The sequence below is a fragment of the Branchiostoma lanceolatum genome, chromosome 16, assembly GCF_035083965.1.
Source record: "Branchiostoma lanceolatum isolate klBraLanc5 chromosome 16, klBraLanc5.hap2, whole genome shotgun sequence".
In the NCBI taxonomy this organism is placed as follows: Eukaryota; Metazoa; Chordata; class Leptocardii; order Amphioxiformes; family Branchiostomatidae; genus Branchiostoma; species Branchiostoma lanceolatum.
Window position 1 is genome coordinate 5,029,569 of NC_089737.1, and position 27,782 is coordinate 5,057,350.

The following is a 27,782-nucleotide window of genomic DNA, read 5'->3' on the forward strand; positions in this document are numbered from 1 at the left end:
GGAAACGCAGACAAGTCACACAATATCTTTAATTTGTTTCTTGATGTATTTCATGTAGGTACATGGATGTCAAGACCTACCTAAAATGGCTTCAACATTTCCCTCTAACTAGTATCTTAGCCTTTCAAAACCTACTAAGTGTTTCTTTTCCAGAAATTATCCACGTACATTGTACATGTATATTGAATAAAGAAAAAATGCATGATATACATATGCATATGCAAATTAAGTTAGTAAGTTAAAATCCTTCCCGCACCTTTTGTTGTAAATAGGCAGTGCCATCTCCATTTCCATAGCCCTTGGATCTATATGAACAAACACAGCTACTACTAGACCATTGTTAGTGGGGTGTGTTTAGATATCATACATACTAAGCAAAGAACAAATTTTTGTTTCTGTTTTAAAGGCACCCAGAGCATTAATGAGACTTGAAAACTGGAAATATTCTAGTTGCTGGTATCTTTATGAAATGGACATTTAATGCCACTGTTAACCACATTTGCGTGCGGATTTCTTATCAAAAGTGATCAAAAGCGGCACAAAAATATCAAGCTACATGGTAATCTTTTAGTTTCACGTGCCTAGTGTAAATAGACCGATACCATAGCCCCACCCACCTCCGTCAAAACGTAGATATGTAAAATTAAAACAAAAGATGCAATTATTTGACGGACATGCAGTCACTCTCTCATTGGTCGAACCACTAATTGTGATGGACAGTCAGGATAAGTCTATTAGGGCTTTGATTTTCTATCAGTTCTCTCACCACACAACGACATCGTATTTTTGCTCCTTTAATCAATGTTGATATGTAACAGTATGGTGTTATTGAAACTTACTATGTGTAGGAATGACTAGAAATTGGACTTTTTAATTCAAGTTTCAAGCCTCATAAAAGTCTTTGGTATACACCCTTCTCATGGGGTGGATATAATAGAATGAAGACAAGGCCAATGAGGCAAAGAAACAAAGCTAATTTTCAGATTTAGTTTCCCTCCCAAATCATACTTAGTTTCAAAATATGATATCCAATTATCAATATCATAACTAGTGTAATGCACAGAAATGATGCAGGAATTTAGAGCCATGTTGACTGATCCCATAGTCCCTGCCCTCCTCTGTCAAAACATAGAAATGCAAAATAAAACATAGAAATGCAGATATTTGATGGACATGCAGCCACTTCCTCATTTGTCGATTCTCTAATCATCATATAATCATTGGCTGAACTGGTAATTGTGATTGACAGTTTAGGATTGGTCAAATGATTGCCAAAATGGCCTCATTTTCATCCTATCATGTTTGCTGCATGAGAAAGGTGTATTACTTGGCCATGGTTTGGACCCCAAACCTTCCAAGAATCTTTATGCTATTAGGTTCTATATGCAAATAGGGTCCATATGCAAATAGGGTCCATATGAAAGTAGCGTCTATATGGAAATAAGGCCACACCAATTTAATTTCTTGGATTTTTAAAGAAATTTTAGCACCAAAAAAATCATGAAAACAGAAGGCTGGGGTGAAAACCTGCACCTGACCCTGTTCACTCCCTGAAACTGTGTGCACCAATTAAAGTACAGACTCTAGCATTTTTTTTAAAATTCCGTTTACCAAGAAATTAAAATGGTGTGGCCTAAGGTCTATATGCAAATAGCGTGTATAACACAAAATATGGTCATACAAATTGGTCTATATGCAATGGTCTACATGCAAATAGCAGGGCATTAAGAGATGACTGCCACAGGTCTGTCGGATAAGTCGTCCAGGAAGAGAGCGGAGAAGATATCGTTGAAGAAGTTGGGGTGGTACTTGCAGGCCCGATCACAGTCTGGGCAGAAGTTGACTTCCAGTAACACAGGCTGCATGGTCTTCTCTCCTGAAATGGACAAAAATCATGTCATCTATTTCTTTTAGTTGCATTAGGTGGCGTCTGTGTGGCTTAGTGGCATAGCATCCGGCTATGAACCAATGAGACCCAGGTTCAATCCCCAGTGGTGTAGCCAGACCGGACATGCACCCAGACGTTGTGCCCTTGGGAAAGGCACTTAACACCCATTTCCCATGTCCTAAGCCCTACAGTAGGGTTTGGGTTGGCGTTAGGAAGGGCATCCAGCCGTAAAAACTCTTGCTACAAAAAAGGCTTGCACTTGCTAACTTAAAGGAGTTCTGGGGCTCCCCCATCCATGTGATGGCACGTCCAACCCCCATATCATGGGGAATAAAAGACGTAAAATTGGAGACATAGAGAGTTAGATTGAGATGCATGAAATGTGTTGCTTTAAAATCCTCCACATTCTACATGTATGTGAACTTAACTACTAAGTATACAAGCCAGGGTCTTTACAAATGGCAGAGCTACATGTACAAAATGACACAGCTTTGTCTATCGAAATTGTCATATCATATTCCTAAAGGACCCAATTCCCTTGATTGGATATACATTTCCTGCTAATTCATTGTGTAACAGACAAAGTATTGGTGCATAGAAAAGGACCTAATAGTGTTAAGGTTAATGCACATCTATCTTCTGCTATGTTCTATTAATTCAACACAAGGTAGGTGATTGAACATTTTAACATTCTTGACTTTTATTCATTTATCTATTTTCATTTATACAGGGAAAAATACACTCTGGTAACAAGCCTGTTTGATTCTGTTCTAACTTCTATTCTCTGTGCCAAATACTGTGAATGCAGAAATGTTCACGGTGGTTTTATGTTCATGGTTTTTGCGCTAAGTTCATTGCTGCGAACTTAAAGCCACTCCACATTTTTTGGACCTCCTATCCCCTTGGCTACTATTCTCTCAAATGCAAACTTAAAACCACCTCGAACACTCAATTTTCTCCCTACAGTGAAATTAAAACCACGCAAACTTGAATGCATTTACAGTACACATGTAGCTCCTCTCTCTACCCTTGTGTTTCCCTTAGGCCACACCAATTTAATTTCTTGCATAGTTAATGGAACTTTTGAAAAATGCTACATTGAAAAATCAACATGAAAACAGAATCTCAGAGGAAAGTTTGTACTTTGGTGCACACAGTTTCAGGGAGTGAACAGGGTCAGGTGCAAGTTTTCACCCCGCCTTTCTGTTTTAAGCTTGTGCTAAAATTAAAAAAAAAATCCGTTAACCGAGAAATTAAATTGGTGTTTCCCTTACCTTGTTCATTTTTGTCCCATTTCAGCATGAGATCGATGGCGTAGAGAGACCGTGCCATGGGGTAGTGTCCGATCCCGTAAGGCGCCTCTCGGCTCACTGCTGACTCAAACAGCTCTCTGAAGGCACCAAAAATGGACGACTACGGGAAACAGAAGAAATGCCATGTGAAAAGATTCTCGATTTTCTCGCTCACAATCCAAATATTATCATTATTATTGGGTAGGTCGACTACTCTCTCTTCGCAGCCAGGGGCTGAATTACGAGGAGCGCACATTTGGCGGGGCTAAATCGCAAGGGTCTGTAGCGACTGCCATTCGGCGCGCAGGTGAGCTCAATACGACAATTGCCCCATGTGCGGCCATAAGACTGTTGGTTTTGAACCACTCACACCGGGAAGGACCCCTACTCTTTTCTATAAGTGCGGTGGGTTCTTTAACGTGCTCAAGGTGTGGCTCTCCTCAAACAAGGGACCTCCATTTAACGTCCTATCCGAGGGACGTCCCTAACCAAAGCTAGGTACACATTTTCACCTGAGTAAAGTGGGGAAAGTCGTGTAAAGTGCCTTTCCTAGGGGCACAACGTCAACGGGGCAAATCAGGGAACCCCGGATTCGGACCCGGTATCTCTGGGTTCTGGGGCCAAACACCCTGCCACTGCGCCACCGCGACGCCACTTAATATAATCTTGAGTTAGGTGTGACAGATCGCTCGGTGTAATGTAACCAGCTGCTGCCGCGCCACGTGCCTGCGAAGCTAGTGTGTTATGCCGAAGGGTGGTTATACCGGCTATATATACAGTCATGTAAATACAGAATACAGAGTACAAGCGAATGAGTAAAAGTAAGGAACACGCTTTTGGCAACTCTCATCACATATTAGTTGCACAGTATTATCCTTGTTGTGTACGTATTGTAAATAAGATGTCAGTCATTATCAATCATACATACATTATACACTAACTTGTCACATAATTAAGTTTGATCTTCTTACCACTCAGAAAGAAAAGGGTAGATAAAGCAGAGGAAATGGAAAGTAACAAAGGGAAAAGGAAAAAAGACATTACCTCAACATCTGTCCATTGGAAGTGTGGATACTGTTTCTCAAAGATGGGAATGAAGTCATTATAGTGAACCTGGGATGGGGGAAAGAAAACCAAAGTCAAATAAATATTCAGTCCAAATGAATATCATCTCCCACCAGGACACTTTTTTAAGAACTCAGAAGTCTAGAATTACAGTCAAATATAGGAAGACTCAAGGGACTTGTAGACATGTGGTTACTATAGACAGCACTCTTAATGTTTGGTTCCTTGCGAAAATAATGGAAGGGACCACAAAAAAAAAAATATCCTCATGTACATGTAGAGGTGGTCAATTCTGCATTGTATGCAATTGTCTCTACATACATGTATTGGGCACAACCATTCTTAAATGCAGAGCCTCGCCCGTGGCCTAAGCAATATACATGTACCTTGGAGGGGCTCCGCTAAACCGGGCTGAGGTGTCCATTTTGTAGTCATGGTCTCTTAAATCAGCTGTCAGCAACCAGCTGTCAGCCTATCAGAAAGCTGGTTTAAATTTGAGGCTATTCCCGCAAAAGTGTAAACCTCGACCCAGTTTAGCAGAGCCTCTCCAAAGTAAATTGTAAAGGCCATAGGCAAGGCTCCGTGTAGGAGAATGGGTACAGCTGCTTAAGAATCAAAACTACACTTACCTGATGTAACTTGGTACCTCCCTCTGTGTAGTTCATCACTGTGAAGTGTTTTTCATACTCATCCAGATGGTCCAGTGAGAAAGGTCTGGAAAGAAAGCGGAATATTTACATTTTGTTGAAACTGATTCATTACTAGTATACATGTTATGTATGTACCGGATATTAGTCATCTCTGAAAGTGGATGATGATGAAAATTGAATCAGAAACATGAATTATGATGATTTTATAAATATGGGTCCTTGGGTAGAGATTCTGATGATAGGAGTCTGTAAATATAAACATATTTCCTTAAAAGACGGTCAGAACTTTTCAACTTGGATTCAAGTCAATTAGATCAATGGGTTGACTTAAAATTTAGGGTAGATACATGTAAAAATCTGAGACTACTCTAACACATTCCTAGCATACTGACCAGAGTCTCAGTTGATAGGATCTCTTCCAGTAGAATATGTGACCCTGCCAGATCACAGTTTGTACCCAGGTTTATACAAGAACATTATACATGTATAAGGACAAAAGTATTCATTAAGGGCATTGTATATATATAAGGTCTCATTCCTGAGTTACTCCGCGTGTAGACTCTCAAAGAGTGCGTACACCAAAAAATTAACGGCTGCATGAACGTGTGTTCATATCGGTGGAAAATTCCCTTTTAGCCAGCCCGACTGATCTCAAGCGTCAAACTGATGAAAGCTTGTTTGTAACTGAAGAAATTAGCCGGTCAAGTCGGACGTCCACAGCCTTTCATTTCGGGTGATGCGGTTGAGTGCTTACAGCTAGAAAATGCCTTTTTTGGGGGTGTAGCTAAGTACCGTTTGTAATTGCTATAAACAGAGATTTGATGTAGTGAAGATGTCTGCAATTTTTTTGCATGATCTAGGTCAAATATTGTCAAGTTACAACATAGAAAGAATGACATTGGTGCATTTCCTATAGCTTCATTACGAACAAGCCCATATAAAACACGTATTATAGCATGTAAGCCTATGGGCCGAAAAAACTCACGAATGAGACCTTAAGGACAATAGTATTCATTAAGGGCATTGTTAAACTACTAGTACATGTACAAGCACAGCTGTACTCACTTGTTGGCGAACCGAAGCCAGAACACCTTGTAGGCGAACAGCTTGAGTGGTTTGACTGACTGAAGCATGACGATGTAGCGAATGTCCATCTTGACTTGACCGACGTCTTCTCTGTAGTACAGGACTGGGTCCTCAAGATACTTACACGCTACCTAGTGCAGGGTGCGAAATACTTTTTTGAGCCAGGTTGCACGGTGTGCAACCTGGGTAGAAAGCTAGGTTGCCCGTCAGAATTTCAGGTTGCCCCACCTAAAATTCACTGATTTCTTGAAATTATATTTTGTAAGTACATAGTATTACAATAAAACACCACAACCCACAACAAACAAACTTATACAATTCATGTGTAACACGGCTATTTTTTTTAGTACAAATAAATCCTTTTTTCAACCCCCATAGACTTTTTGTTTTTTCTGCTCTAGGAAGAGTTACACTGCAATAGTTACACTGCAATAGGACTTGTACCTGTACATTATTCTCATCCCTCACATAAAAGTTGCTACTGGGCATATTTTCAAAATCTAATAAAAGTACCCCCGGAATAAAATTACCTATATTTTTTATTGAAAAATTCACAGGTGAGTTATTAATGATATACATGTATGATAATCATAAGATAAATACAATAGTCTATGTCATTGTCCAGTTTTTATCTCACTGTCACAACATTTTAACAACTTTGTTTATTCTATGATCATTGTTGCCAAGTAAAGATTTTCAAAATCCCAGCTTATTATTAGTAAAGTGGCTCCATCTCCACTTCTGCAATTTTTAATTTTGCCCCCAAAAAAGCACTAGCAACATTTCGCCCATAGAAATACACAGCAACTCAAACACTGCCCTCTACCAGTTGTTGCTGGTACTGCAGATTACACGTCATTACTCTCGCGCAATCACGCGATATCCAGCGAGAGTCGATGAATTCAACATGGCGGCCAAGAGCCGAGCGCTAAGCCGCGCTCTCTTTCCGACGAATTTTGCGTTTCAGGCACAATAAAACAGGTTGACTATGGATGCAAACGAGTGAAAAAGTATCGGTAACTTTATTAACTTGTTTAGTTGGGGGTCGATTTATATGTTTGGTTTGAAAATTTACGAGACTGAGAGCGAGTGTGTGTGCACACCACACGGGTGTGTGAGCTTCCTTGGTCCAATTATTACTCCGGGAAGGAGGTGTGACCTCCTTCTGGGGTATTGGGATTGCTTTTGCTTGCGCGTTCGCAGCTATAACTCACGATCCCGTCGTCGCATTGGTGTGTAACTTGGCATATAGTGTGCCTGGTTGGGCGTGGTGATGCACGATGTCTTAGTTACACCTTAACTACTTTCATCGTAAATGCAATACTGTAATTGCACCCCTACGTTTAATGCTATGTCCCACTGCCCTGCCATAGGGACCATGCTATAATCCGTTATGCATGACTGGAATACTTCAGGCAGATACGGGGTATAAATCTTCCTTACTTGCTGTGATCGTATAGTCACCGTTACATTAAAAAATAGACAACGTGCATCACCACACGCAACCTAGCAAACGATATACCAAGTTACATACCAATGCGACAACCGGAATTGTGAGTTTTCGCTGCGAACATGTGCCGAGTGAGCTTCAGTCTGTGTATTAAGTATGCCGTGCACCGTGTCCACTCGCAACTCGCGTACAGTATGTGCGCACGGGACGGACGATGTACTTTTACGCACACTGAGTGTGAAAATGGGAAATCTCTGGACCTTCAAACTTACCACACTTGTAGTTTATAATACGGAGGCTGTGACAATGTAAAAAGTTTACGCAGGGGATGAAAGATTGTTGACAAATATCTCTCAGAAAAGTGCGCGCGCCAGTGTCACTTCCGGGTGGTTAGATCCTGTGACCTTTGACCTTCTTGAAATGTTACGATAATATAAATTAGCCTTTTTTATTGCAAATTTCTTGATAGCTATAGATCAGGCCGGCCTGCAATAAATTGTGGAAAGAGGATTGACTGCATATTTGTGATTTCTGGAACATCTTAGTTGTAAGGCTGAATAAGAATGGTTCGTTGATAATTGAAAAGGGGCCATCTAGATCTAACTTTGTGACTTTTCCCGGAATTTCTAGGTCCCATCTGTGCCATGCTGTAAAAACATACTTTTCAGCAGGTTGACCACTCTTGTATAAACAAACACTTTCTCTTTACTTGCTCTAAAACACTACTTGGACAGTGTGCAGAGATGCAATTTGTGTGGGTCAATACTTGTACATACTATAAATACTTCACGGAGAATTGCGTCCTACGGACTCTTGTTTTCTACTTCGTCAAGTAATTGCCGCAAAATCGATTTCTCCGGCCCAAAATTCAGGTAGCGCACCGCGCAACCTGGGTTAAGGGATAAGTTGCGCCTACCGAAATATTGTTGCGCTGCGCAAGTGCGCAACCGGGTATTTCGCACCCTGCTAGTGTAATGGTGATTGGAGAAACATTCACCATTAATTTTTAGAGATATCACAACAACTTAAAGGAGTCCTAAACTCCAGAAGGCGGTGTTATTTTCCACTAGATTATGTATCAATCAATATATAATCAGCTGGCTTTGTACAGAATTCCGCTTGTGGTGAATTACACAAGGTGTTTTTTAAAACAATATGATACTCACTAAACCCCAGCAGACCCTACCAGTGTATTCCCTATGCGTAAACATACATTTTTGAATGTGGATATTTTCGGTGTAAATGAGGGTGGTTAAGCACAATAAGAAGGCCAATTGTTAATAAGATATAAAAGAACATATAGCAAGACGGGTTTTTCTTAACCACCCTGACATTCTTTTTGTAATCTAACTTTTGTCAGGCATTGTCAGGCACATTGTAAAAAACACATAGGCTGAGGGTCACCTGGGGAATTTGGTAGAATACTGAATGCTTTTGGATGTGCACGGGACTAGTGGGTACTTTATCGTATGCTGTAAAAAAATATTCATTTCTACTTCCTAAAATTACCATCCATTGGAAAATAACTCCTTTAAATTGAATCTAAAGGTTCTGGGTTTAAATCCCGTGTAGGCTGCAATGATGTGCACTTGGGAAAGGAACTTTAAACCATTTCCACACTTAACTCAAGTGAAAGTTGAAAATGAGTACCTAGCTTCCATTAGGGGTGTGCTCTCGGATGGGACATAAAGCCAAAGGCTTCATGTTTGAACCGGTGCAATGGCCTACTGGGTAGAGTGTTCGCCTAGCATACGGTAGGTCGTGAGTTTGAACCCCGGCTGGGTCATACCAAAGACTCTAAAAATGGTACATACTGCTTTCTCTGCTTAGCACTCAGCATTTGGGAAAGAGTATGGCAGTTAAACACACATCACAACCAGTGGACTAGCCCCCTGCTGTAGTGACTAGTCTTGCACAAAGTTGTGTGGCCCAAGGGCTACTGAAACGGAGATGGGCGCCGTCTGGTGCGGGAAGATCTTTAACTTTAACTCATGTATGAGGTAAGCAAACCCTTGAGCATGTTAAAGATCCAACCACACTTTTCAAAAATAATAGCATACAACACATGTACATGCAGTAACATGACCGGAACTACTTGCAAAGTCTTCCTATATATGAACACAGATTCAAAATATGACACAAACTGCATAATACATTAGAACTACTTTTCTTGATACAACACAAAAGAAGAAATTAACGTCTACAAACATAATTCCACAAGGGTACACATAATCCCACCACCCATGCAGAAAAGATACATTTTTTTTACATCCAGCCAATGGATCTCCAACCCAACATGATCTAAGCTACGCAATAAAACAGTTACTCAAGCAACTGGATAGATTTTGGAATAGCAGTGGATTTAACGTTATATGATGTCATCAAATATACACATTAGCTCCTGTTTTGCATAATAAGCATCTCACTATGTTAATCATCCCCCAGCACATGTATAATGCATTCCTGTATATCCAAACTGTGCATACCTGGGGGTGCTGAAGTAGAGATATCTCAAACACACTGTTTTTCAAAGTGACGGATTTATGTAACCCGGTGGATTAATGTTATTGGAGGTTATATCTGCTCCGTCTGATTACTCCTAAGATAATTCCAAACCTTGGGTGAAGTCTCCGACAGTCTGACGATGTGATGTAGTTTGTCGGTGACTTGAGTGTCCAGACCCCGCGCCAGGTTCCACGGCTTCAGGATCCAGTGGTTGTCCAGTCCCCTACACAGGAGGAAAATGTTAATGATCGAACAGTCAAACCTGTCCAAAGCATTACCACTCAAGGGACTGAGCAAAAGTGGTTGCTGAGGACAGGTGGTTGCTCCCAACAATATGGTCGGTTGGACGTATGACTGATGCATGTATAGTAAATTGGCAATCCTGACAAAAAGATGGAAAACCAGACAAGAGAAATAGGGGCTTTTATATCATTTCAATTTTTGGGTATATTTTTTTTAATGTTACCAAGACAATGACCCAAAAAAAGTTTATGGTAACTGTGCTGGCAGAATTCCTCATCCTGTACCAGATACAAAATAAGCCCCACTGGTTGATGATTCGTCTTCAGCCTGGGTGTCACTGCCAGCTTTTTAGCTCTATTTCCCACACTTGTTTTTGGCTACAGATTGAGAAGTGACCAAGAAAACTAAAAAGGCTGGATTCCAGGCTAATTCTTCATAGATATGCACCAGTGAACAATGATTTTCATTCAGATTAAGCTGAAAGACTAGCAAAACATAAATCACGTTTCTGGTTCATTGTAACAGATCATAAAGTATCATAATTCCTTGACTTTACTGTGTGTTCATGAGTTTTTAAATTTCACTAATCTAAAATGATGTGAAACAATACCTTTCTTCCCTTTGTTGAAAAGTGGACACAAACTTGGGCAGTGCCCAGGCAAGGTTAAAGGTCGTTGGCAGCCATTTTGGACCATTCTCCAGAGCTTCTGGATCCTGATTGGTCACTGCTCTTTGACCAATGTAAGCCAGGCAGTCTTTGACAGTCAGGATACCCTCACAGGGAAACTGGTTGATGTAGACATCAGGACGCTCTTCACTGAGGGTCCTGGAAATTTGCATGTAAAAGAATAGACTAAGTATGCATGAATTGCAGCTAGAAATAGAAACAAGTACTGTAAAATGCATTTAAGTTTGTGTGGTTTTATTTCGCGGGTGGGAAAAAATGGTTTAAGATCGCATTTAAGACAATAGTAGACAAGGGGGTGGGAGGGCAAAAATTTTGAGGCTACCGCAAAAACCGTGAACATAAAACAACCCCAAAACATTTCTGCATTTACAGTATCTGCATCAGAAATGTGGATAAGTTTGCATCTAAGTGCAATTTATGTAGAGGGAAAATTGTAACGATACGTGACATAATTAATGTGAGTAAACATGTTGCTTTATGTCAGGAAGTTATGTTCTTATAATCTTAAATCATTGACAGTATGGGACAGAAGCGCCACCTAGTTATCCATGACAGTACTGCAGCTTTGGAACTGTCAATTTGGTCTATAGACCGGAAAGAAGATGGTGACTGGAATGAGTCAAAGCTGACAGATTTAAAACACTTTTTCTATCTTTAACCTGTAAATATAACACACAGGCACAAATATAAGCATTATCCTTTATGACTTGAAAAAGGAAAAGAATGTTTAATTGTGTAAAAATCCTACTTGAAGTCCCTGAGATGATTCTGTGTCCACATGATATCTGCTTGGCTTTCCTCCTCCACGATTTGAAACCGCGAATCAGTCAGGTTGTCTCTGATCACCTGGATGTCTGTGTACACTCTGTAAGGCCCTTCCCTATTGGCTAGTGGATTCCCGGTGGTATCTGGTACTGGTAAAGTTTCCCTGCATCCTTTTAGTCGAGTCTGTATTGACAAAGTGCATATTAACATGTTTGTTTTCTGACAAAATATTTTCTGCTCCAACACAAAGTGGCGGTAGCACAGTGGCAGGATGTTTGGCCCCAGAACCCAGAGGTACCGGGTTCGAATCCGAGTAGCTAAATCCGAGGTTCCCTGATTTGTCCCGTTGACGTTGTGCCCTTGGGAAAGGCACTTTACACGACTTTCCTCACTCAACTCAGGTGAAAATGAGTACCTAGCTTTGGTTAGGAATGTCCCTCGGATAGGACGTTATATGGAGGTCCCGTGTTTGAGGAGATCCACACCTTGAGCACGTAAAAGAACCCACCACACTTATCGAAAAGAGTAGGGGCGCTTCTCGGTGTGAGTGGATCATATAAATCTGTCCGGATATGCAGCTTGTACTCTTCAGTACAAACCTGGTGTGTTACGCCTTGAGGCAGTACAAACAAACAAACAAACAAACAAACAAACAAACAAACAAAAGATATGTAATCTGATCTGTTCAAGCTTCAGAGTTCATTGTACAAATTTCCATGACAAGAAAAAAATCAGGTTTTTACTGTGGAATGTCAGGTTTGATATACACATGCAATATTTCATGTTGCATTCTATCATATATCACCCAAATTTGTTATTTGTAGAAGAAATAGCCAGCATGTGATACCAATCTTACATCTGCAAAAGTATGGCATGATCCCTTTCATGTAAATGTAACTTGATTTAGTGCTTCATATTTCAAATATCTTCTTACTGACATGTTCTACCGCAAACTAAATCAAAATCATTTATTTATTCATTTATTCTTTGTGTCAGGCCCAGGGTCCCTATCTAAAAAATAAATAAATATATACAGACATTAACAGATAACACAAACATTGCATTTAGCAGTCATTAGACTTTAAACTAAAAAAAGGACCTCTATCGCTCGATTTGTCGTTGGCTTGCTCGCGTAGGAGCCCTGCTCTTTAGCGACAGTTCTGGTGCCGTTACTGACAGTTGCTCATGAATAATTAATGAGCTATCCTTATTTGGCGGTTAATTTGTTCTGAACCTAAAGTAACGATGTGAGACGTAACCTGATTGTTTGATAGCTTCGCAGTGTTCTTTGCGCTTTTGAGATGGTGCCAGAACCGTGTCTACCGTCGCTGAAGAGCAGGGCCCCTACGCGAGCGAGCCAACGATGAATCGAGCGATAGGGGTCCTGCTTTAAGGAGGGTGCTAAAAAACATACCCAATAGAATTGGTCATCTACTGAGATTCCTTCATTTGGTGAGATGTGGGTGAAGTCCTCTGGAATCCAGGCAAGTAGCCGGCATTTTCTCTCTGTTTCCTCAGACAGTCCGTCAGCAAAATCACGGGTCACCTCATCTGAGGAGAAAAAAATCAAAGCTTGCTGTTATTAAACTATGAATAGTAAGATTAAACTTTTCATCCAACACTGTAAAGAAGTTGGGACTTACCCACATTTTCGGTTGACTCTGTCAACCTTGTTCACGGAATGGACCCGTCTACTTCTGGAACGTGAACAGAAACACGTGACCGTAGTAGCGGGTCATACGTGCCAGATAACCTGTGTCGCCCCCCGTCTCTGTTCAAGGTAAGTCTGTTTGCTGGTTGTAGTCAGACCATTGCTGTCTCCAGCTTTAAATTCTTTTCAGTCCCACTTATTGTTTGAGAGCCCATGTTCTTGATTTCCGGTGTTAAATTTGTCCCTTTAAAGATACCCAGAGTATCTTATGAGGCTTGAAAACTGGAAATATTCTAGTTGCTGTAATCTTTATGAAATTGACATTTAATGCCACTGTTTGCGCGTAGGATTTCTTATCAAAAGTTCTCCAAAGCGGCACAAAAATAAGGTACATGGTAATATTTTAGTTTCACGCGCCTAGTGGTAATACTTTAGATACCATAGCCTCGCCCACCTCGGTCAAAACGTGGAAATGCAAATCTATAACATAAAAAAGCAAATATTTGACGGACATGCAGTCACTCTCTCATTGGTCGAGCCGCTACCGGTAATTGTGATGGACAGTCAGGATCAGTCCATTAAGGCTTGGATATTCTATTAGTTCTCACCACACAACGACATTGTATCATTCCTCATTAAATGTCGATATGTAATGGTATAGTGTTATTGAAACTTACTATGTAGGAATGACTAGAAATTAAAGCTTTTTTCATTCAAGTTTCAAGCCTCATAAAATGCTCTGGATGCCTTTAACCTTCTCCCTGCTACCTTACCCTGTATCCAACAAAGTTTTGGTACAAAAGGCTCCATACACAGAGGGTTAACATGTAAAACACATACCTCCACAGTCCAGGTCTTGTAGCAGCCACATGAGAGTGTAGGAGGTTTTGGTGGGGACGTAGTAAAATGGCACCATCCTGCACGTCGGCTCATCGGAGTGCTGGACCCTGGACCCAAACTCATCGTTCACGTACCAGAACGCTATCTTGTCATCGGCAGTCTAATGTTGGTACATGCAAACAGTCAATAGTTGTTAAGTTAAAATCCTCCCACATCATAAGGTGTATAGGGTGGTGCCCGTCCCCGTTTCATAGCCCTGGGCCACACTGTGGTGCAATCACTGCAGCAGGGGGCTAGTCCACTGGCAGTGGAGTGTGTTTAACTGTTTCAGAAGTATGTACCATTTTTATATAGTCTTTTGTATGACTCAATGCGCCTCTTGTCCAGAGGTGTCCTACCCGGGAGTTGAACTCGGGCCTTCTGGTTCCAAGTAATCAGAACCAGATGTGGTAAGTAACAGATGCGCAGACCACTACACCACAGGGACACCCCCAGTCAATAGTTTTACACAGAAAAACAAAGAATAAACTCTGAAACATATTGATGGCATGTGATTCACTTGTGTTACAGATTGTAGTATTAAGACAAACCTATAATGATGACCAGACTCCATTTTGCAAGAAAAAAATATACCTACAGCTCCCTGAAAATCCAACTTGTAATGCCAGGTAAACCTAGAAAAGAAGAAAAAAGAATCAACAGAGCATGCTTGAATGGATATCAGAGATAGAGAGAGAGAGCATCTTTGTGTGGCAGAGCATCTGGTTTTGAACCAATGAGACCCAGGTTCAATCCCTAGTGGAGTAACCAGACATGTCTGGACATGCACCCAGACGTCGTGCCCTTGGGAAAGGCACTTAACACATATTTCCCAAGTCCTAAGCCAAGCAGTAGGGTTTGGGTTGGCGTTAGGAAGGGCATCCAGCCGTAAAAACTCTACTGCTCCAAAAACTTGCACTTGCAGAGGAGTTCTGTGGCTCCCCCATTCATGTGCAAGCACGTCCAACCCCCATATGATGGGGAATAAAAGACGTTAAATTGGAGAGAGAGAGAGAGAGAGAGAGAGAGAGAGAGAGAGAGAGAGAGAGAGAGAGAGAGAGAGAGGAGAGAGAGAGAGAGAGAGAGAGAGAGAGATATGTTTGCCTTTGAAATCAGATTTTTACTGTAATTCTTGTTTCTTTCACTGTAACTTTAAGTTCACTGTTTTCACTGTCACCTCTGGACCGTGAACTTATCATCACCGTGAAAAACCTATCTATGATTCCTTCACACATCCTTTCTGTAAATCACTTGCTACCACCGTGAAGTTAAAGTTAAGTGAAAATGTCAATTTTTCGTACGTCGTGAAATTTTGCTACCGTGAACTTAAAGTGAATTACTGTATTATTCATGGTAACTCCACACATGTCTATCATACCATTGCCATTCTACTTCTACTCAGAAGTTCCCAAACAAGTAAACAAACAAACAAACAAACCTCCACATCTCGTCCAGAACCCTCTCTGTCATCTCTTCTTCAGACGCCTCATCGGAGATGTCCATCAGGGCGGCCATCCTACCCAGAAGCCCCGGGACCTGCCTCAGCTGCAGTCGTGCGTACCCGTACTGGAATGTCCACGCATGGTCGATCAGGAAGATACTGTAAATGCAGAAATGTGTGCGGCGGTTTTATGTTTGCAGTTTTCACGGGGATCTCTTTACCGTAAACTTAAAACTACTGTGAAAAGTCATTCCATTGTGTGAATTGCATGGTCAACCAGGAAGATACTGAGGACAGGAAGTGTGCATGAGTACAACTACAAGTATTGAAGTAAGCAATGGTTGATTTTTCTGTAATTTAATTCTGTATCAGTTCTGTATCAGATTCTGTACAGCCAGTATAACTGTCCCTTTAACGCAGGTGGTTACATTATGCTGTACATACAAAGTAGAGCTGTGTACCGGTACACTGTACCAATACAGTACCGGGTACAATCAATTAGGTACAGTCCAAAATACCTGACCCTGGTGGACCGGTACTGGACCGGCACTAATCAGGTAAAGCCCAACTCAGGGGATGGCCACTTTGACAGATAAAATACTATGAAATTACACTTGTACATATGCATCATCATTAAACTTATTAAAGGGGTTACATCTCTATGTTCTGACATCCCTTAACCCTAACCATAACAAAGGTGTGTGGGAACATACATGTACATGTAGGGGTGACAGAAGTTTGAAACATAGGGGCACTGGGACATATCTAGGGGTGTCGCAACACCGTATCATAGGAGCTAGGTATTGTCTTATGTAGTAGTGTTACAAGCATCTGGCTGGGAGTGGAAGTTGCAATTTTAATGTTTATGTGCTGAAGGGACTTCTACCATACCAGCTAACGGTATCAGGACAACTCGGCCCCTGGGACAACTCGGCCCCTAGCCATTTGGGACAATTCGGCCCCTAGCTCAGGACAACTCGGCACCGAGCCCGAAAACTGACATAGATCAGCAAACAGAACAGGAACTTTTTAAAATCTATGTGAGGAATAAAACATGTTAAACTGCCAAACATTTCGTTTAAAAAAAAAAAGGAAATTGTGAAACTCTGCAGGTCATTTCCCCGGAACACTTTGATAGTTTGAATATCAATAAGGAAGTTTTATCATCTCGGTTGTCTCGACGCGTTTTGAAAACCTACAAACTGTTAAAATCTATGTCCAACAAAACATAATGAACTGCTATACATTTAGTTTTATCGGCAATAAGTTATAAGCACTTTCATAACAGAATATAAGCGTAGCGAGTTTGTGAAAGAGCGTCAAAAATAACAAACAAAATGGCGTCGCCGCGCCGGCCCGCAACATGCTTTTGACGGTCTTGTAAAGTTTGAGACTTATGGAAATGCTTATGTAGGGACTAAGTTTTGTTTCTTAAAATTCTTATTCCACTTATCAGCCAGTCAGATCCGAGATCGGTAGAATTGTCATTCTTCGAGCCCCAAATACACTTATCATGCACTGAGTAATAGGTGCCGAGTTGTCCTGAGCTTGGTGCCGAGTTGTCCTGAATAGCTAGGGGCCGAGTTGTCCCAGGGGCCGAGTTGTCATGGAATCAACCAACCAAGTGTAACGCTAGCGCTTGTACCAAGACATGATACTGCAAATACCTGCTTGAATCCCTGCTGTCCACTCCATTCTCACTAGTGACGACGACACACCACCTGTGCTCCCCAGGGGAGGGGTTGTTACTGTCCCCATCCCCCTCTTCCTCATCATCAGTATCTGACTCAACTTGCATCATGCCAAAACATCGCCCCGCATCGTAAACCTAGTTTTGGTGGAAAAGAAAATAAATACTAAAGTTAAAGTATTTGTGCTACATATACTTCAGGTTTGCTATGTAAGTTTAGCGATTACGGGTCTTTTTATAGATATGAATTGGTATTGAATGTTTTCTTTTTATTTGAGTTGAATGTGTGATCATAGTTGTGTGCCGATTTGTTAAAAATAGAGATAACGCTAGCGACCCAAAAAACACCCCTCCCAATTTGATACCTGTGACGTCACAATTCAAGATGGCGGCCACCATACATGCCAACGGATCCAACAAAGGTTTTGCTATGTAAACCTGTAATTCTGTAGTTTTTCATCGGTTCCTGTGGCATATTGCTGTATTTAGCGAGTGTGGTCTTCCTAACATGTAGTCTTCTGGCAGCACCGCCCCCCTCCCCTTTACTACATTTCCCTCACTACTTGAACTCTAAAACTTACTTCATCTCGGATCTTCTCTTGCACACTTGGCCAATAGACATCGGGTATTCCGGAATTAGCCAGTTGCCCTCGGTGCAGCTTCAGAAAAGTCGAATAATCCATCTGACGATGGTCCGCAGGGACGATTACGGCCTGCTCGGGGTCCGCCATGTTGTTTGACCTTTGACCGTTTAATTCCTGATGATCGGGATATTTGTGTTATTTGTCCGTTTGCATGTCTAGTGACCATTTTTGCCCCGATGGCCCAAATAATGTGTATTCTATTTGCAGATAAATCTATCTGACCAACCACAATGCACTAGCTGCTTGAAGAGGCACCATGCTTTGTATATCCCTGCAATCTCCACATATGTCTGTATGTGTGTGTGTTGAGGGGGGGGGGGGGTTAAGATACTTCTTCAAATCAGTACCCACTTTCTGACAGGCCTCTCCCTTATTTTACCAAATTTCACCTACTTTTACCCTAGATTTACCATATATTTGTTGTTTTTCTACAAGACTACACTTGGCTGAAGCTAAGGGAGTATACAGGTGTTTCAGATGTCCAAATTCCGGATAAGAATTAAGAAACAAATATTCAAGAGGACAAGTCGACACACATATAGGCCACACATCTTTATTATCAACTGCAAGTCCACGTTATCCAAGTAACATTCAATGAATTATACAGTTTTGAGCTGTAAGCTATTCAGGATAAGTACATAAAGGTGATCACGTGTGTAAACACAAAGAGAAAGGTCGTTTACCAGTATTACGTTGATAACGGAAAATATCGGAGTTTAAAATACAATCAAATTATATACGGACGAGATGCAGTTTGGTGTACAAGCGGTAATGTTGCGCGCTGATTGGTTGATGAAGCTTGTCACGTGATGCAGTGTTAGCACTGAGGCAGGGAAGATGGCGGCTCTTCAGGATCCTGAAAAAAAGAGGAAAAAAACAACAACATTAGTCCATGGGAAAACATTGAAACAAAACATGCCTACAGTTATCATGAAGCAATATTAATGTCTCTTTGTCAATTCTAAAATTAATCGCTGATCTGTTTAAATATGATATAGGAACATACATCAGAAAAACCTTTAATGGTGGTTCTGTACAAGAAGTTAAAAAAAAGATGTTTGAAACATTGTGATACTCACCTTTCTTTTTCTCGATCCCTTTAGTCACTGAAAGCGTACGGGGTGCCGGTGCGACCTTGGCGTTTAAGAGCGTAGACAACGTCCAAGGCAGTGACGGCCGCGGTCTTACGCCTGGCGTGCTCGGTGTAGGTGACGGCATCACGGATGACGTTCTCCAGGAAGACCTTGAGGACGCCTCGGGTCTCCTCGTAGATGAGCCCGGAGATACGCTTGACGCCACCTCGGCGGGCTAGACGGTTGAGTTCAAGCTTCAGGCAGAAACACACAAAAGCATAAATTGGCTTCCTGAAGAGCATTGTACAACTCTATTCGTCAACAAAACAATACAAACAAAACAAACAGATAGCTGTAATTTGGTCATTGAGATAACAAACGCTGTATTGATCTGTAATTAGTACTCCATGTACTGCGGATTTGATTTAATAGTCCTTATTAAAAGAGAACCCTAGTCCGGGCAAGCTGCCCGATATGATGATGATGATGATTAAAAGAGAAATCATATGGCCTGACTGGCGTGTAAAATGAGATGATTATTATGCAATATAAGAAGAAACATTGCTCTACAGTCAACTGGCATCTAGAATGATTGTAGAGCAATGTATCTACAATCTAGATATCTATCGCTTATTCAGCTCCAAAGCTACTCTAATGTCTCCTTTGAGGAAATCCAAACTAACTTGAAAATTGCATTCCAAACTTACATTTCCTAACCAGTGTATCTCACGTAATATCGAATGGATCCCTGGCAAGTCGACGTCAGTAAACAGAATTTGAACATCCGAAAATAATTTCATCAGGTTCGTAGAATATAGGATATAGGAGATTCTTTTTACACAACCAGGTAATCTCACCCGCTAACGCTTCGATGTCTATCGAACACCTTCTTCAGAGCTTCTGACTGGAGTACTGATTCTCAACGCTATAAGTAGCCGATGTAGGTGGCGCTTTTGCGGTGATAAGCAGTACTCTAGTCAGAAGCTCTGAAGAAGGTGTCTGACAGACACCGAAACGTCAGCAGGTGAGATTCCTGGTTGTGAAAAAAGGAACTTTGAATATCCTAGAATTTGAACATACCTCCAGATAAGGGTCATCCTTGAAGGTCTTGTCCTGTACAAAAAAAGGGTTTGAATACAAAGATATAACATCCATTTCAGACAATCATCGACCTCTTTAGACAAAATTTATAATATATTTTCTATATCACTCATGTACTTTTAAACCTGTTCAAAAACATGTTCAAAATCCATTTACGTAAGATATAAATATACCACATTGTGCTCTGAACCTTCCAATATGATACATCAGACAGAAATATAACAACATTGATTGAAAAAGATAAGGAAGAAAAAACATTGATGCATATGCGCATTCGATATTTCAGAGTTCAAGGCCTAACATGATATTTTGATGAAGTGGCCCTAATTAGCTAAAAGGAGCCAGGGTTATTAGCCTGGTCCCAGTCTCTAGGGGTCGGCTTAGGGGTGTTTTACTGGGCCCAGTCTGCTTTTCTGTCAGCCTTTCTACTTAGCTGCCATATAGAATTTCGCAGCCTGTCTACTTTAGCTGCCATAGATAGTTCCGCCGCCACCTTATTTAATCAATGGCCGTAAACCCACCCCGAGCGGACTAATATGTCTGGGCGGGCGGGGATCACTCTCAGCGCCATAGAGATATCGGGGAGCCCCGATGGTATGGTCTCCAGGCTTCGGAGTTACCTGTGCAAGTTTGCTGATTACCGCGACATTTTCACCACGTATAAAGAGAGCCAGCTGCAAGTCGTCGACCGTGATGGTGTCACGCTTGGCGTGGATGGCGCACAGGTTGGTGTCCTCAAAGAGACCGACCAGGTAGGCCTCACTTGCCTCCTGCAGAGCCATGACCGCCGAGCTCTGGAAGCGCAGGTCGGTCTTTTTGAAGGCTTGGGCGGTCATCAGGCCCTGAAAGGGTAGGCTACCATGCCCCGCTCTCGACTCCGCGCCGCTCTAATTAGTGTACATGAGAAAATATTTCAAAAAGTATGCAACATTTCGACATAGATGACTTATTCAGTTTCGGATCTCTGGTTCATGCTTAGAGGGAATTAAAGGAGCATTCCACTCCAGAAGCGGGAATTATTTTCTGATAGATCATATTTTTCGGGTTACAAATGCACCCAACTTTGGGCTAAATTCCCTCAGCTGTCTTTTCGACAATAATCTTTTTCTAAATCCATGTACCCCAATACGGACCCGCTCCTATATACATGCATGGCCAGCTTCGGGCACAAATTTTCGCTAACGGTAGACGCTATAAGCCGACGAAAGCAGTCGAATGACTATCACACATCCAGGAAGGTACACAAAAAGTTTGAAGACTATCGCGTCATGGAATACAGAGATTTTGGTACTTTTGTACCAAACATTGAATTCTGCTATTGTTGAAAGGGTAATACATACAGGCAGTTCCAGAACTCGATCGCTATAATGTTCGCCCAACGTTCAGGCTTCAAATCATGGTGACGTTGACAAAACAAACTGGATTCAAGCATAACAATTTATTCTCTGATGAATCATAATGCCCGCTTCTGGAGTGGAATGCTCCTTTAAAAGAACAACAACTCCGGAGCAGAGAGTAAACATAGATTATCTAGAGTATGGAATTACTTGCAACACAACAGTTCTTTTATTTTATTCCTTAAATTTCACAATATGCATGAATGTCTAGTATTTCATCTAATAGATTATGTTGTCTGTATCTCAATAGAAATTGGAACCTTTTTTAATCTACTAGAGTTGCTATATTTTGCTTGCAAACAGCAATAGTTATATTTCTTGTTTTTACTCTGTCACATAATCATAAGTCAACTACTTTGGAAAGTGTTGATAGACTTTCAAAAGTCAGATTACAAAATAAATTAGTGGAAAACTTAAAGCACAGGATACTTACGGAAAAGAAACGATCAATATTGACAATGTTCTTCAAAAAACCCCACGCCTATCCTGAAGTAGCGAAATTAAAACACACTTAGGCAAACAGCGATACTAAACATGATATCATGTAGATGTGCGAAAGTGACTATCACCATACAAACCAGACAGTATACAATTAAGAAAATATTCACTCTTTCTGCTAAGTTTTTTTAATGATTAGTTGAGTAGACGTAGATAAGTGTGTTACAATTCCATTTCTTTTGACAATTGTAAGGCATCAATAATTGAGCAGTTTAACGCTAATCGACCCTCCTTAAAGCAGGGCCACTATCGCTCGATTCGTCGTTGGCTCGCTCGCGTAGGGACCCTGCTTTTCAGCGACGGTAGACACGGTTCTGGCGCCGTAACTGACAGTTGCTCATGAATAATTAATGAGCTATCCTTATTTGGCGGTCAATTTGATCTGAAACTAAAGTAACGATGTGAGAAGTAACCTGATTGGTTGATAGCTTCCCAGCGTCCTTTGCGCTTTTGCTTGAGATGAGGTTTAGCAAACCCTCTGATTGGCTGAAGCTGTTTTGGCGGCGACGGCGCTAGAACCATGTGTACCGTCGCTGAAGAGCAGGGCCCCTACGCGAGCGAGCCAACGACAAATCGAGCGATAGGGGCTCTGCTTTAAGGAGGGTGCTCTAATCCTGATCCGCAGATTCAAGTCGCCAATATTTAACAGAATTGCCAAGTCTCAACGACAGCGAACAAAAAATATAGAGACAGACATGCCTCGGCCTAGCTGCTTTAAAGCAGGAATGTCGTTTGCATTTAAGGAATAATTCTAACAATAGAGTTAAGTATTTGTGCTACAGATACATCAGGTTTTCTTTTTTAGTTTAGCGATTACAGGGTATTTTTATAAATATTTGAATTGGTATTGGATTTTTCTTTTTATCTGAGTTGAATGTGTTAGAGTTATGTGCCGATTTGTTAAAAATAGAGAGAACGCTAGCGACCCCAAAAAACACCCCTCCCATCAATATAAGCAATATTAAGATGGCGGCCACCACACATGCCAACGGATCCAACAAAGGTTTTGCTACGCAAATCTGTAACAACAACTCACCTTCAGCGATGAAGCCGGCAAAAAGCACGACAGAAATGGCCATGATGTGACGAATCGCCATGATGACTCAAGAAATCCTGCAAACCTGCAGAAGAATAATATGGTTGGAGTCAAAAATGGAACTGAATTCGCAGTCTATTATGGTATTATACTTAAAGTTGTTGTTTTTTGATAAAAGATAATGTCAAAACAAGCTAGCGCTGTAAGTAAGCACGGCCCTGTTCTCCTCAAACCCCGTTTTTTTGGGGGTCGCTAGCGTTCAGACCCCGTCTGCGCCAAATGAGGCCAAATCTCATTTTGGACGGCCTGGACTCTGACACAGGCCGTCCTTTTTTGACATTTCGACACACATTTTGCTGCGAAGTCGGTAAAAAGAGAAATGCGCATATGGTCATTTTGTGTTTCCCATTGAAGCTGCGGGCGTGGTGGGAACGATCCCACGCTGGCACTTCTGGGCGTTGATGTGGACGCATTAAACGTAACTACCTTACTCAACCATGATTTACCTCTGAGTCTCAAAATGCGACTGCGTCCAAAAGAAATTATAAAGGGAGGCTAATTACCGTCAACAGTAGTACAAGAATCTTACAGGAACAGTAGCCTTGTTTTCATTTGAGGGAAGCCTACGGCGAACTTCCAGAGTTCTCTGTTACGCATTGTTAGCAGTCCATGACCGGGGGCGCGGCACACCTCAAAAACATCAAACTTACGCCGGGTCACTGTGCGGCACGCCCCCCGTAATCTCTTTTCCGTGGCAAAATAGTGCTGAAGGCTTTACGTCCGCGGGGAATTTTCACTTGAACAAGAAGCACCAATCAAATATGGTTCTGTTGCCCCTCATTGTGCCATTTTGATAACAACAGCCCTGTTCCCCCTCAGACCCCGTTTGTCCGTACTACCCTGTCCCGCTCAAACCCCGTTCACACTACCCTGTTCCCGCTCAGTCCCACGGCCTTTTCCTCTCAGACCATCTCCCTACAAACCAGTTCCCATTCAACAGACTCAGAACATTACAGAAATACTCAAAAGAAATCACTGGCACTCACCACTGTAGATATACGTCTGACGAAATTTGGTCTCGACTGGTCTCGAGCTGAGAAATTAATGACGTCGCACAGCCTCGATTGTACAGTTGGCTCAGCTTATTTTCATAATTATGTAAAATAGGGGTGTATCCATTAATAAAATTGTAACAAGTATCTGTTTATGTTGCAAAACTGATATCTTTATGTAAGTACCGTTGTAGCTCGCGCTCTACAAAATTGCCTTATTTGACTAGAAATATTACTCTTGTGTGGGGACTAGTTTCAGACGTTGGGAATAGACTAAGACTTCCCTAGGAAAATGATGGTGCCTTCTTTTAATTCACATGTGACAAAACGTGCGATATGTGTGTATATAAGCTGTGGTTGAAGAACTAGATATGACATCATCGTTTGACCTCAATCACCGTGGGAATTTCCATTAATGGTTCATACCAGTAATGATGCAAGATTTTTCTTACGACGCATCTACCAGCTAAGACCATTAAAAGTTACATTAAGATTTTGATAAATACGTTAAGCTTCGAAAGCTACATTTCCAGAGAAAATATTTCATTCTTTCTTTTGCAAACGCAACATGAAATTGAATATCTGGGGTCGTGTGGCGTAACGGTAGGGTCTTTGGCCGAGAACCCAGCGGTCCCGGGTTCGAATCCCCTGACGCCACCGATGTTGTGCCCTTGGGAAAGGCGCTTTACACAACTTTCCTCACTACACCCAGGTGTATAAATTGGTATATATATATTGTTCTCTGTACGTGGCACTGTTTTTTTTTTTTTTTTTTTTTTTCAAGCTTTCCGTGATTTATTGACAATGAAACTTTGTAAACAAAGGCGAGGATAAGAGACGAATTACTGTTGTGTCCTATTATTAGTATAATGAGTTCTAAGTGCAACTAGACTCTTAGCAATGCCGGTTGATCTACCTTTTGACAATACAGCCATATGAATTAGATGATGTACACGCAAAGAATATGGAACTGTCATTTCAATGCAGTACAAGGGTATGTTATTTGTGCACAGTTTAAAGTAGTGAAAATGGGACATTGTATGAGATTTACTCTACCAAAATTACAGGTACTTTGAAGACCATCACTCTTTAAGGTCGGCAGAGTGACCTTTCAAAACATATATGAATCATAGTGAGAAGGAACTTGGTTAAGATTTGCATTAAAAAACATCTGTATTTATGTGTAAGAGACAAAATATTGCAATTGAAATAAATAACATGAAAAACAAAGTGTCCAAGTTGTTCCTGCTTGAAGTAAAGGCAGTTTTCAATATTCGTCATCTTGACCATCACCAAGGTCATCATCCTCAGGTGCCTCAAAGCCTTCCTCCGTCTCATATATCTTGGCTAAGATTTTGGCTGTCTCAATGACAGTTTGGTCCTCTGCGTCGGGATCCTGACAAAGCACCTCGATGTCTCGCAGCTTGCCGAAGTAGAAATCTCTCTCCTTCTCCAGCCCTTCAATTGTCATCCTGCATTCCTCCAGCTGTTCATTTAACTCTGCCACCTGTGCATTGTTCCCTCCACTGGGCTGTGCGGGTGGTTTCTGCATCGCTGGCCGTGCTGCTGGCTTGGTGCGAGGAGCTGCTTTGGCCATTGGTTTCTTGGTGGGCTTGCCGAGTCGGGCACTGGAATCACCCCCCTTGCCTACCATCTCCACACCCCCTCTAGCACTTGCAGCATTGTACTCCTGGCCACTGTAGTTGGCATCAAAGAACTTCTTGAACCACTGCACAAACTCAAAGTTGTCTTGGAATCTCCCCTTCACCAGTTTGTCCACTGGGATAGTCTTGTCCACTCCAGCTTTCTTGAAAGCTCCCTGTAAGAGTTTGAAGTTCTGGATGTACTCATGTTCCAGCTTGGCAACAAACTTCACCTTCTTGATTGGAAGTACATTTTCAAAGAGCATGTCCATGAACTGGCAGTATGCTGCACCTGTGCAAAGCTGTTCAATCTTTGTGTACTGGACCTGCAGGCTGTCATTCACCCATGAAAGCATTTCATGCCGGCTCAGATTTTCAGAGGTCGCACCGGTACTAAACACATTCACTGCCATCTTTCAGGTGTTCAGGTAGGGATTGTCCTCCAGGCTGTATTTGCTAAGAGACTAAAGACCTGAATCGTACGTGGCACTGTTAACATAAGTTATAAAAAACTTGAGTACAGTGCCACGTTATACATGTCTGTTAAAAAACGACGTAAAAACAAATTAGATACTGTATCACTTATTTTCTAAGCATATTTTTAACCCAACGACAAACTATCATTTTCAATCCAAGGGCCCTTTAACCCAGACTATTTTTCAATTAAAATGAACGTAGTCGTCATCTAGATCTTTTGCGTGCTTAGAATAAGCTCCTTAAACGCTATACCGATTCGTAATTTATGTACTAAGATAACTATTAGCTGTGAAAGCCAAATAAAAAGTTTTGAATAATGGTAGATAGGAAGTTTATTTTTCGGTGGGTGGGGGGTGTCTATGAGATGGTGGATATAAGTAAACTGCAGGGTTGTTTTTCTTGGGCTGTTAATGTACGGACACAAACCGGTTGGTAGTATGTACTGTTTGTGTACAAATGTATGTATAATCCTTTATATTTCCCACACGTTATCTACCACCTGAAGATAGTGCTGTATTGAATGTTCCAGAAGCTTTCTTACTGGGCAAGACCCGATGTAGGTATCACGCCCAGATGTAAAAACAGAGGTGCAAAATCAGTGTAAAATGGTTTTGTAACCCTTTCCTAAGGAAATCCAACTTTAAAAGAAAAAAGTCTTCTAAATGTCACAACATATGCTAGCTACAACTGGAAAACAAGTTTCATTGCAAAAGAATATAACACACTTTAATTCCCTTTATTTTCTATATTTCAAATACTTTTTCCGTCTCCAACATTTAAAGGTGAATAACAGCAATGCTACTATTTTATTTACTTCAAACGCCAACATACAAATGTACAATGTAAGGCGAAAAAGCAACTTAACATCCACCAGTTTTCAATAACAAATTCCTATGAATATATTTAGTGATATTTTCCAAAGTACTGAACATTTGAGCACAAAAACAACCGCAACAAAGGTGTTCCCATTTAACATGTTCCTTTAAGTTGGTAGAAAGTCAACTGTCACCGCCTAAACGATAATCCGATTATACCTTTTCTCTGCTTACATTAAAGGCATCCAGAGTATTTTATGAGGCTTAAAAATTGGAAATATCATAGTTGCTGTAATCTTTATGAAATTGACATTTAATGCCACTGTTTACCACATTTGCGTGCGGATTTCTAATCAAAAGTGCTCAAAAGCGGTACAAAAATAAGCTACATGGTGATCTTTTAGTTTCACGCGCGTAGTGTAAATAAACCAATACCATAGCCCTGCCCACCTCCGTCAAAACGTAGAAATGCAAAATAAAAATGTCGGCCATAAAAATGCAAATATATGGCCGACATGCAGTCACTCTCTCATTGGTTGAACCACCAATTGAGATGGACAGTCAGGATCAGTCTATTTGGGCTTGGACTTTCTATCAGTTCTCACCACACAACGACATCGCATCTTTGCTCCTTTAATGTCGATGTGTAACTGTATAGTGTTATTGAAACTTACTATGAGTAGGAATGACTAGAAATTGGAGTTTTTTTCTCCTTTAATGTCGATATGTAATGGTATAGTGTTATTGAAACTT

The 27,782-nt window shown here is 41.2% G+C and overlaps 2 protein-coding genes and 1 pseudogene across 2 annotated transcripts; all 3 read right to left on the minus strand.

Annotated features, from left to right (window-relative positions):
- Window positions 1-1,588: 1,588 nt before the first annotated feature.
- Window positions 1,589-18,035, minus strand: LOC136421565 (tubulin--tyrosine ligase-like protein 12). The gene is made up of 14 exons (XM_066408984.1): window positions 17,875-18,035; window positions 17,271-17,431; window positions 15,601-15,762; window positions 14,761-14,797; window positions 14,124-14,283; window positions 13,047-13,183; window positions 11,616-11,815; window positions 10,790-11,005; window positions 10,048-10,159; window positions 5,961-6,112; window positions 4,875-4,959; window positions 4,225-4,293; window positions 3,163-3,301; window positions 1,589-1,876 (listed from the first exon to the last, which is right to left on the minus strand). The coding sequence occupies exons 1-14, from the start codon at window positions 18,022-18,024 to the stop codon at window positions 1,725-1,727; spliced, it is 1,932 nt and encodes a 643-aa protein (XP_066265081.1). The 5' UTR covers window positions 18,025-18,035; the 3' UTR covers window positions 1,589-1,724.
- A 1,001-nt stretch (window positions 18,036-19,036) lies between these two features.
- On the minus strand, window positions 19,037-20,981 carry LOC136422097 (uncharacterized). The gene is made up of 3 exons (XM_066409746.1): window positions 20,732-20,981; window positions 20,091-20,123; window positions 19,037-19,264 (listed from the first exon to the last, which is right to left on the minus strand). The coding sequence occupies exons 1-3, from the start codon at window positions 20,945-20,947 to the stop codon at window positions 19,037-19,039; spliced, it is 477 nt and encodes a 158-aa protein (XP_066265843.1). The 5' UTR covers window positions 20,948-20,981.
- A 3,920-nt stretch (window positions 20,982-24,901) lies between these two features.
- Window positions 24,902-26,209, minus strand: LOC136421849 (microtubule-associated protein RP/EB family member 3 pseudogene; annotated as a pseudogene).
- Window positions 26,210-27,782: the final 1,573 nt, after the last annotated feature.

What these genes read in the sequence shown, in the direction of transcription:
- LOC136421565 (XM_066408984.1), bottom strand. Translation starts at nt 18,024, where the DNA reads ATGGCGGACCCCGAGCAGGCCGTAATCGTCCCTGCGGACCATCGTCAG. An exon ending in GTTCTGGACGAGATGTGGAG is followed by an intron (nt 14,798 to 15,600) that starts GTTTGTTTGTTT and finishes CTTCTTTTCTAG; the next exon opens with GTTTACCTGGCATTACAAGT. An exon ending in TGTCGGAGACTTCACCCAAG is followed by an intron (nt 6,113 to 10,047) that starts GTTTGGAATTAT and finishes ACCCTGCACTAG; the next exon opens with GTAGCGTGTAAGTATCTTGA.
- LOC136422097 (XM_066409746.1), bottom strand. Translation starts at nt 20,947, where the DNA reads ATGACCGCCCAAGCCTTCAAAAAGACCGACCTGCGCTTCCAGAGCTCG. An exon ending in TAATCAGCAAACTTGCACAG is followed by an intron (nt 20,124 to 20,731) that starts GTAACTCCGAAG and finishes TTTTTTGTACAG; the next exon opens with GACAAGACCTTCAAGGATGA. An exon ending in AGGATGACCCTTATCTGGAG is followed by an intron (nt 19,265 to 20,090) that starts GTATGTTCAAAT and finishes TTCTGCCTGAAG; the next exon opens with CTTGAACTCAACCGTCTAGC.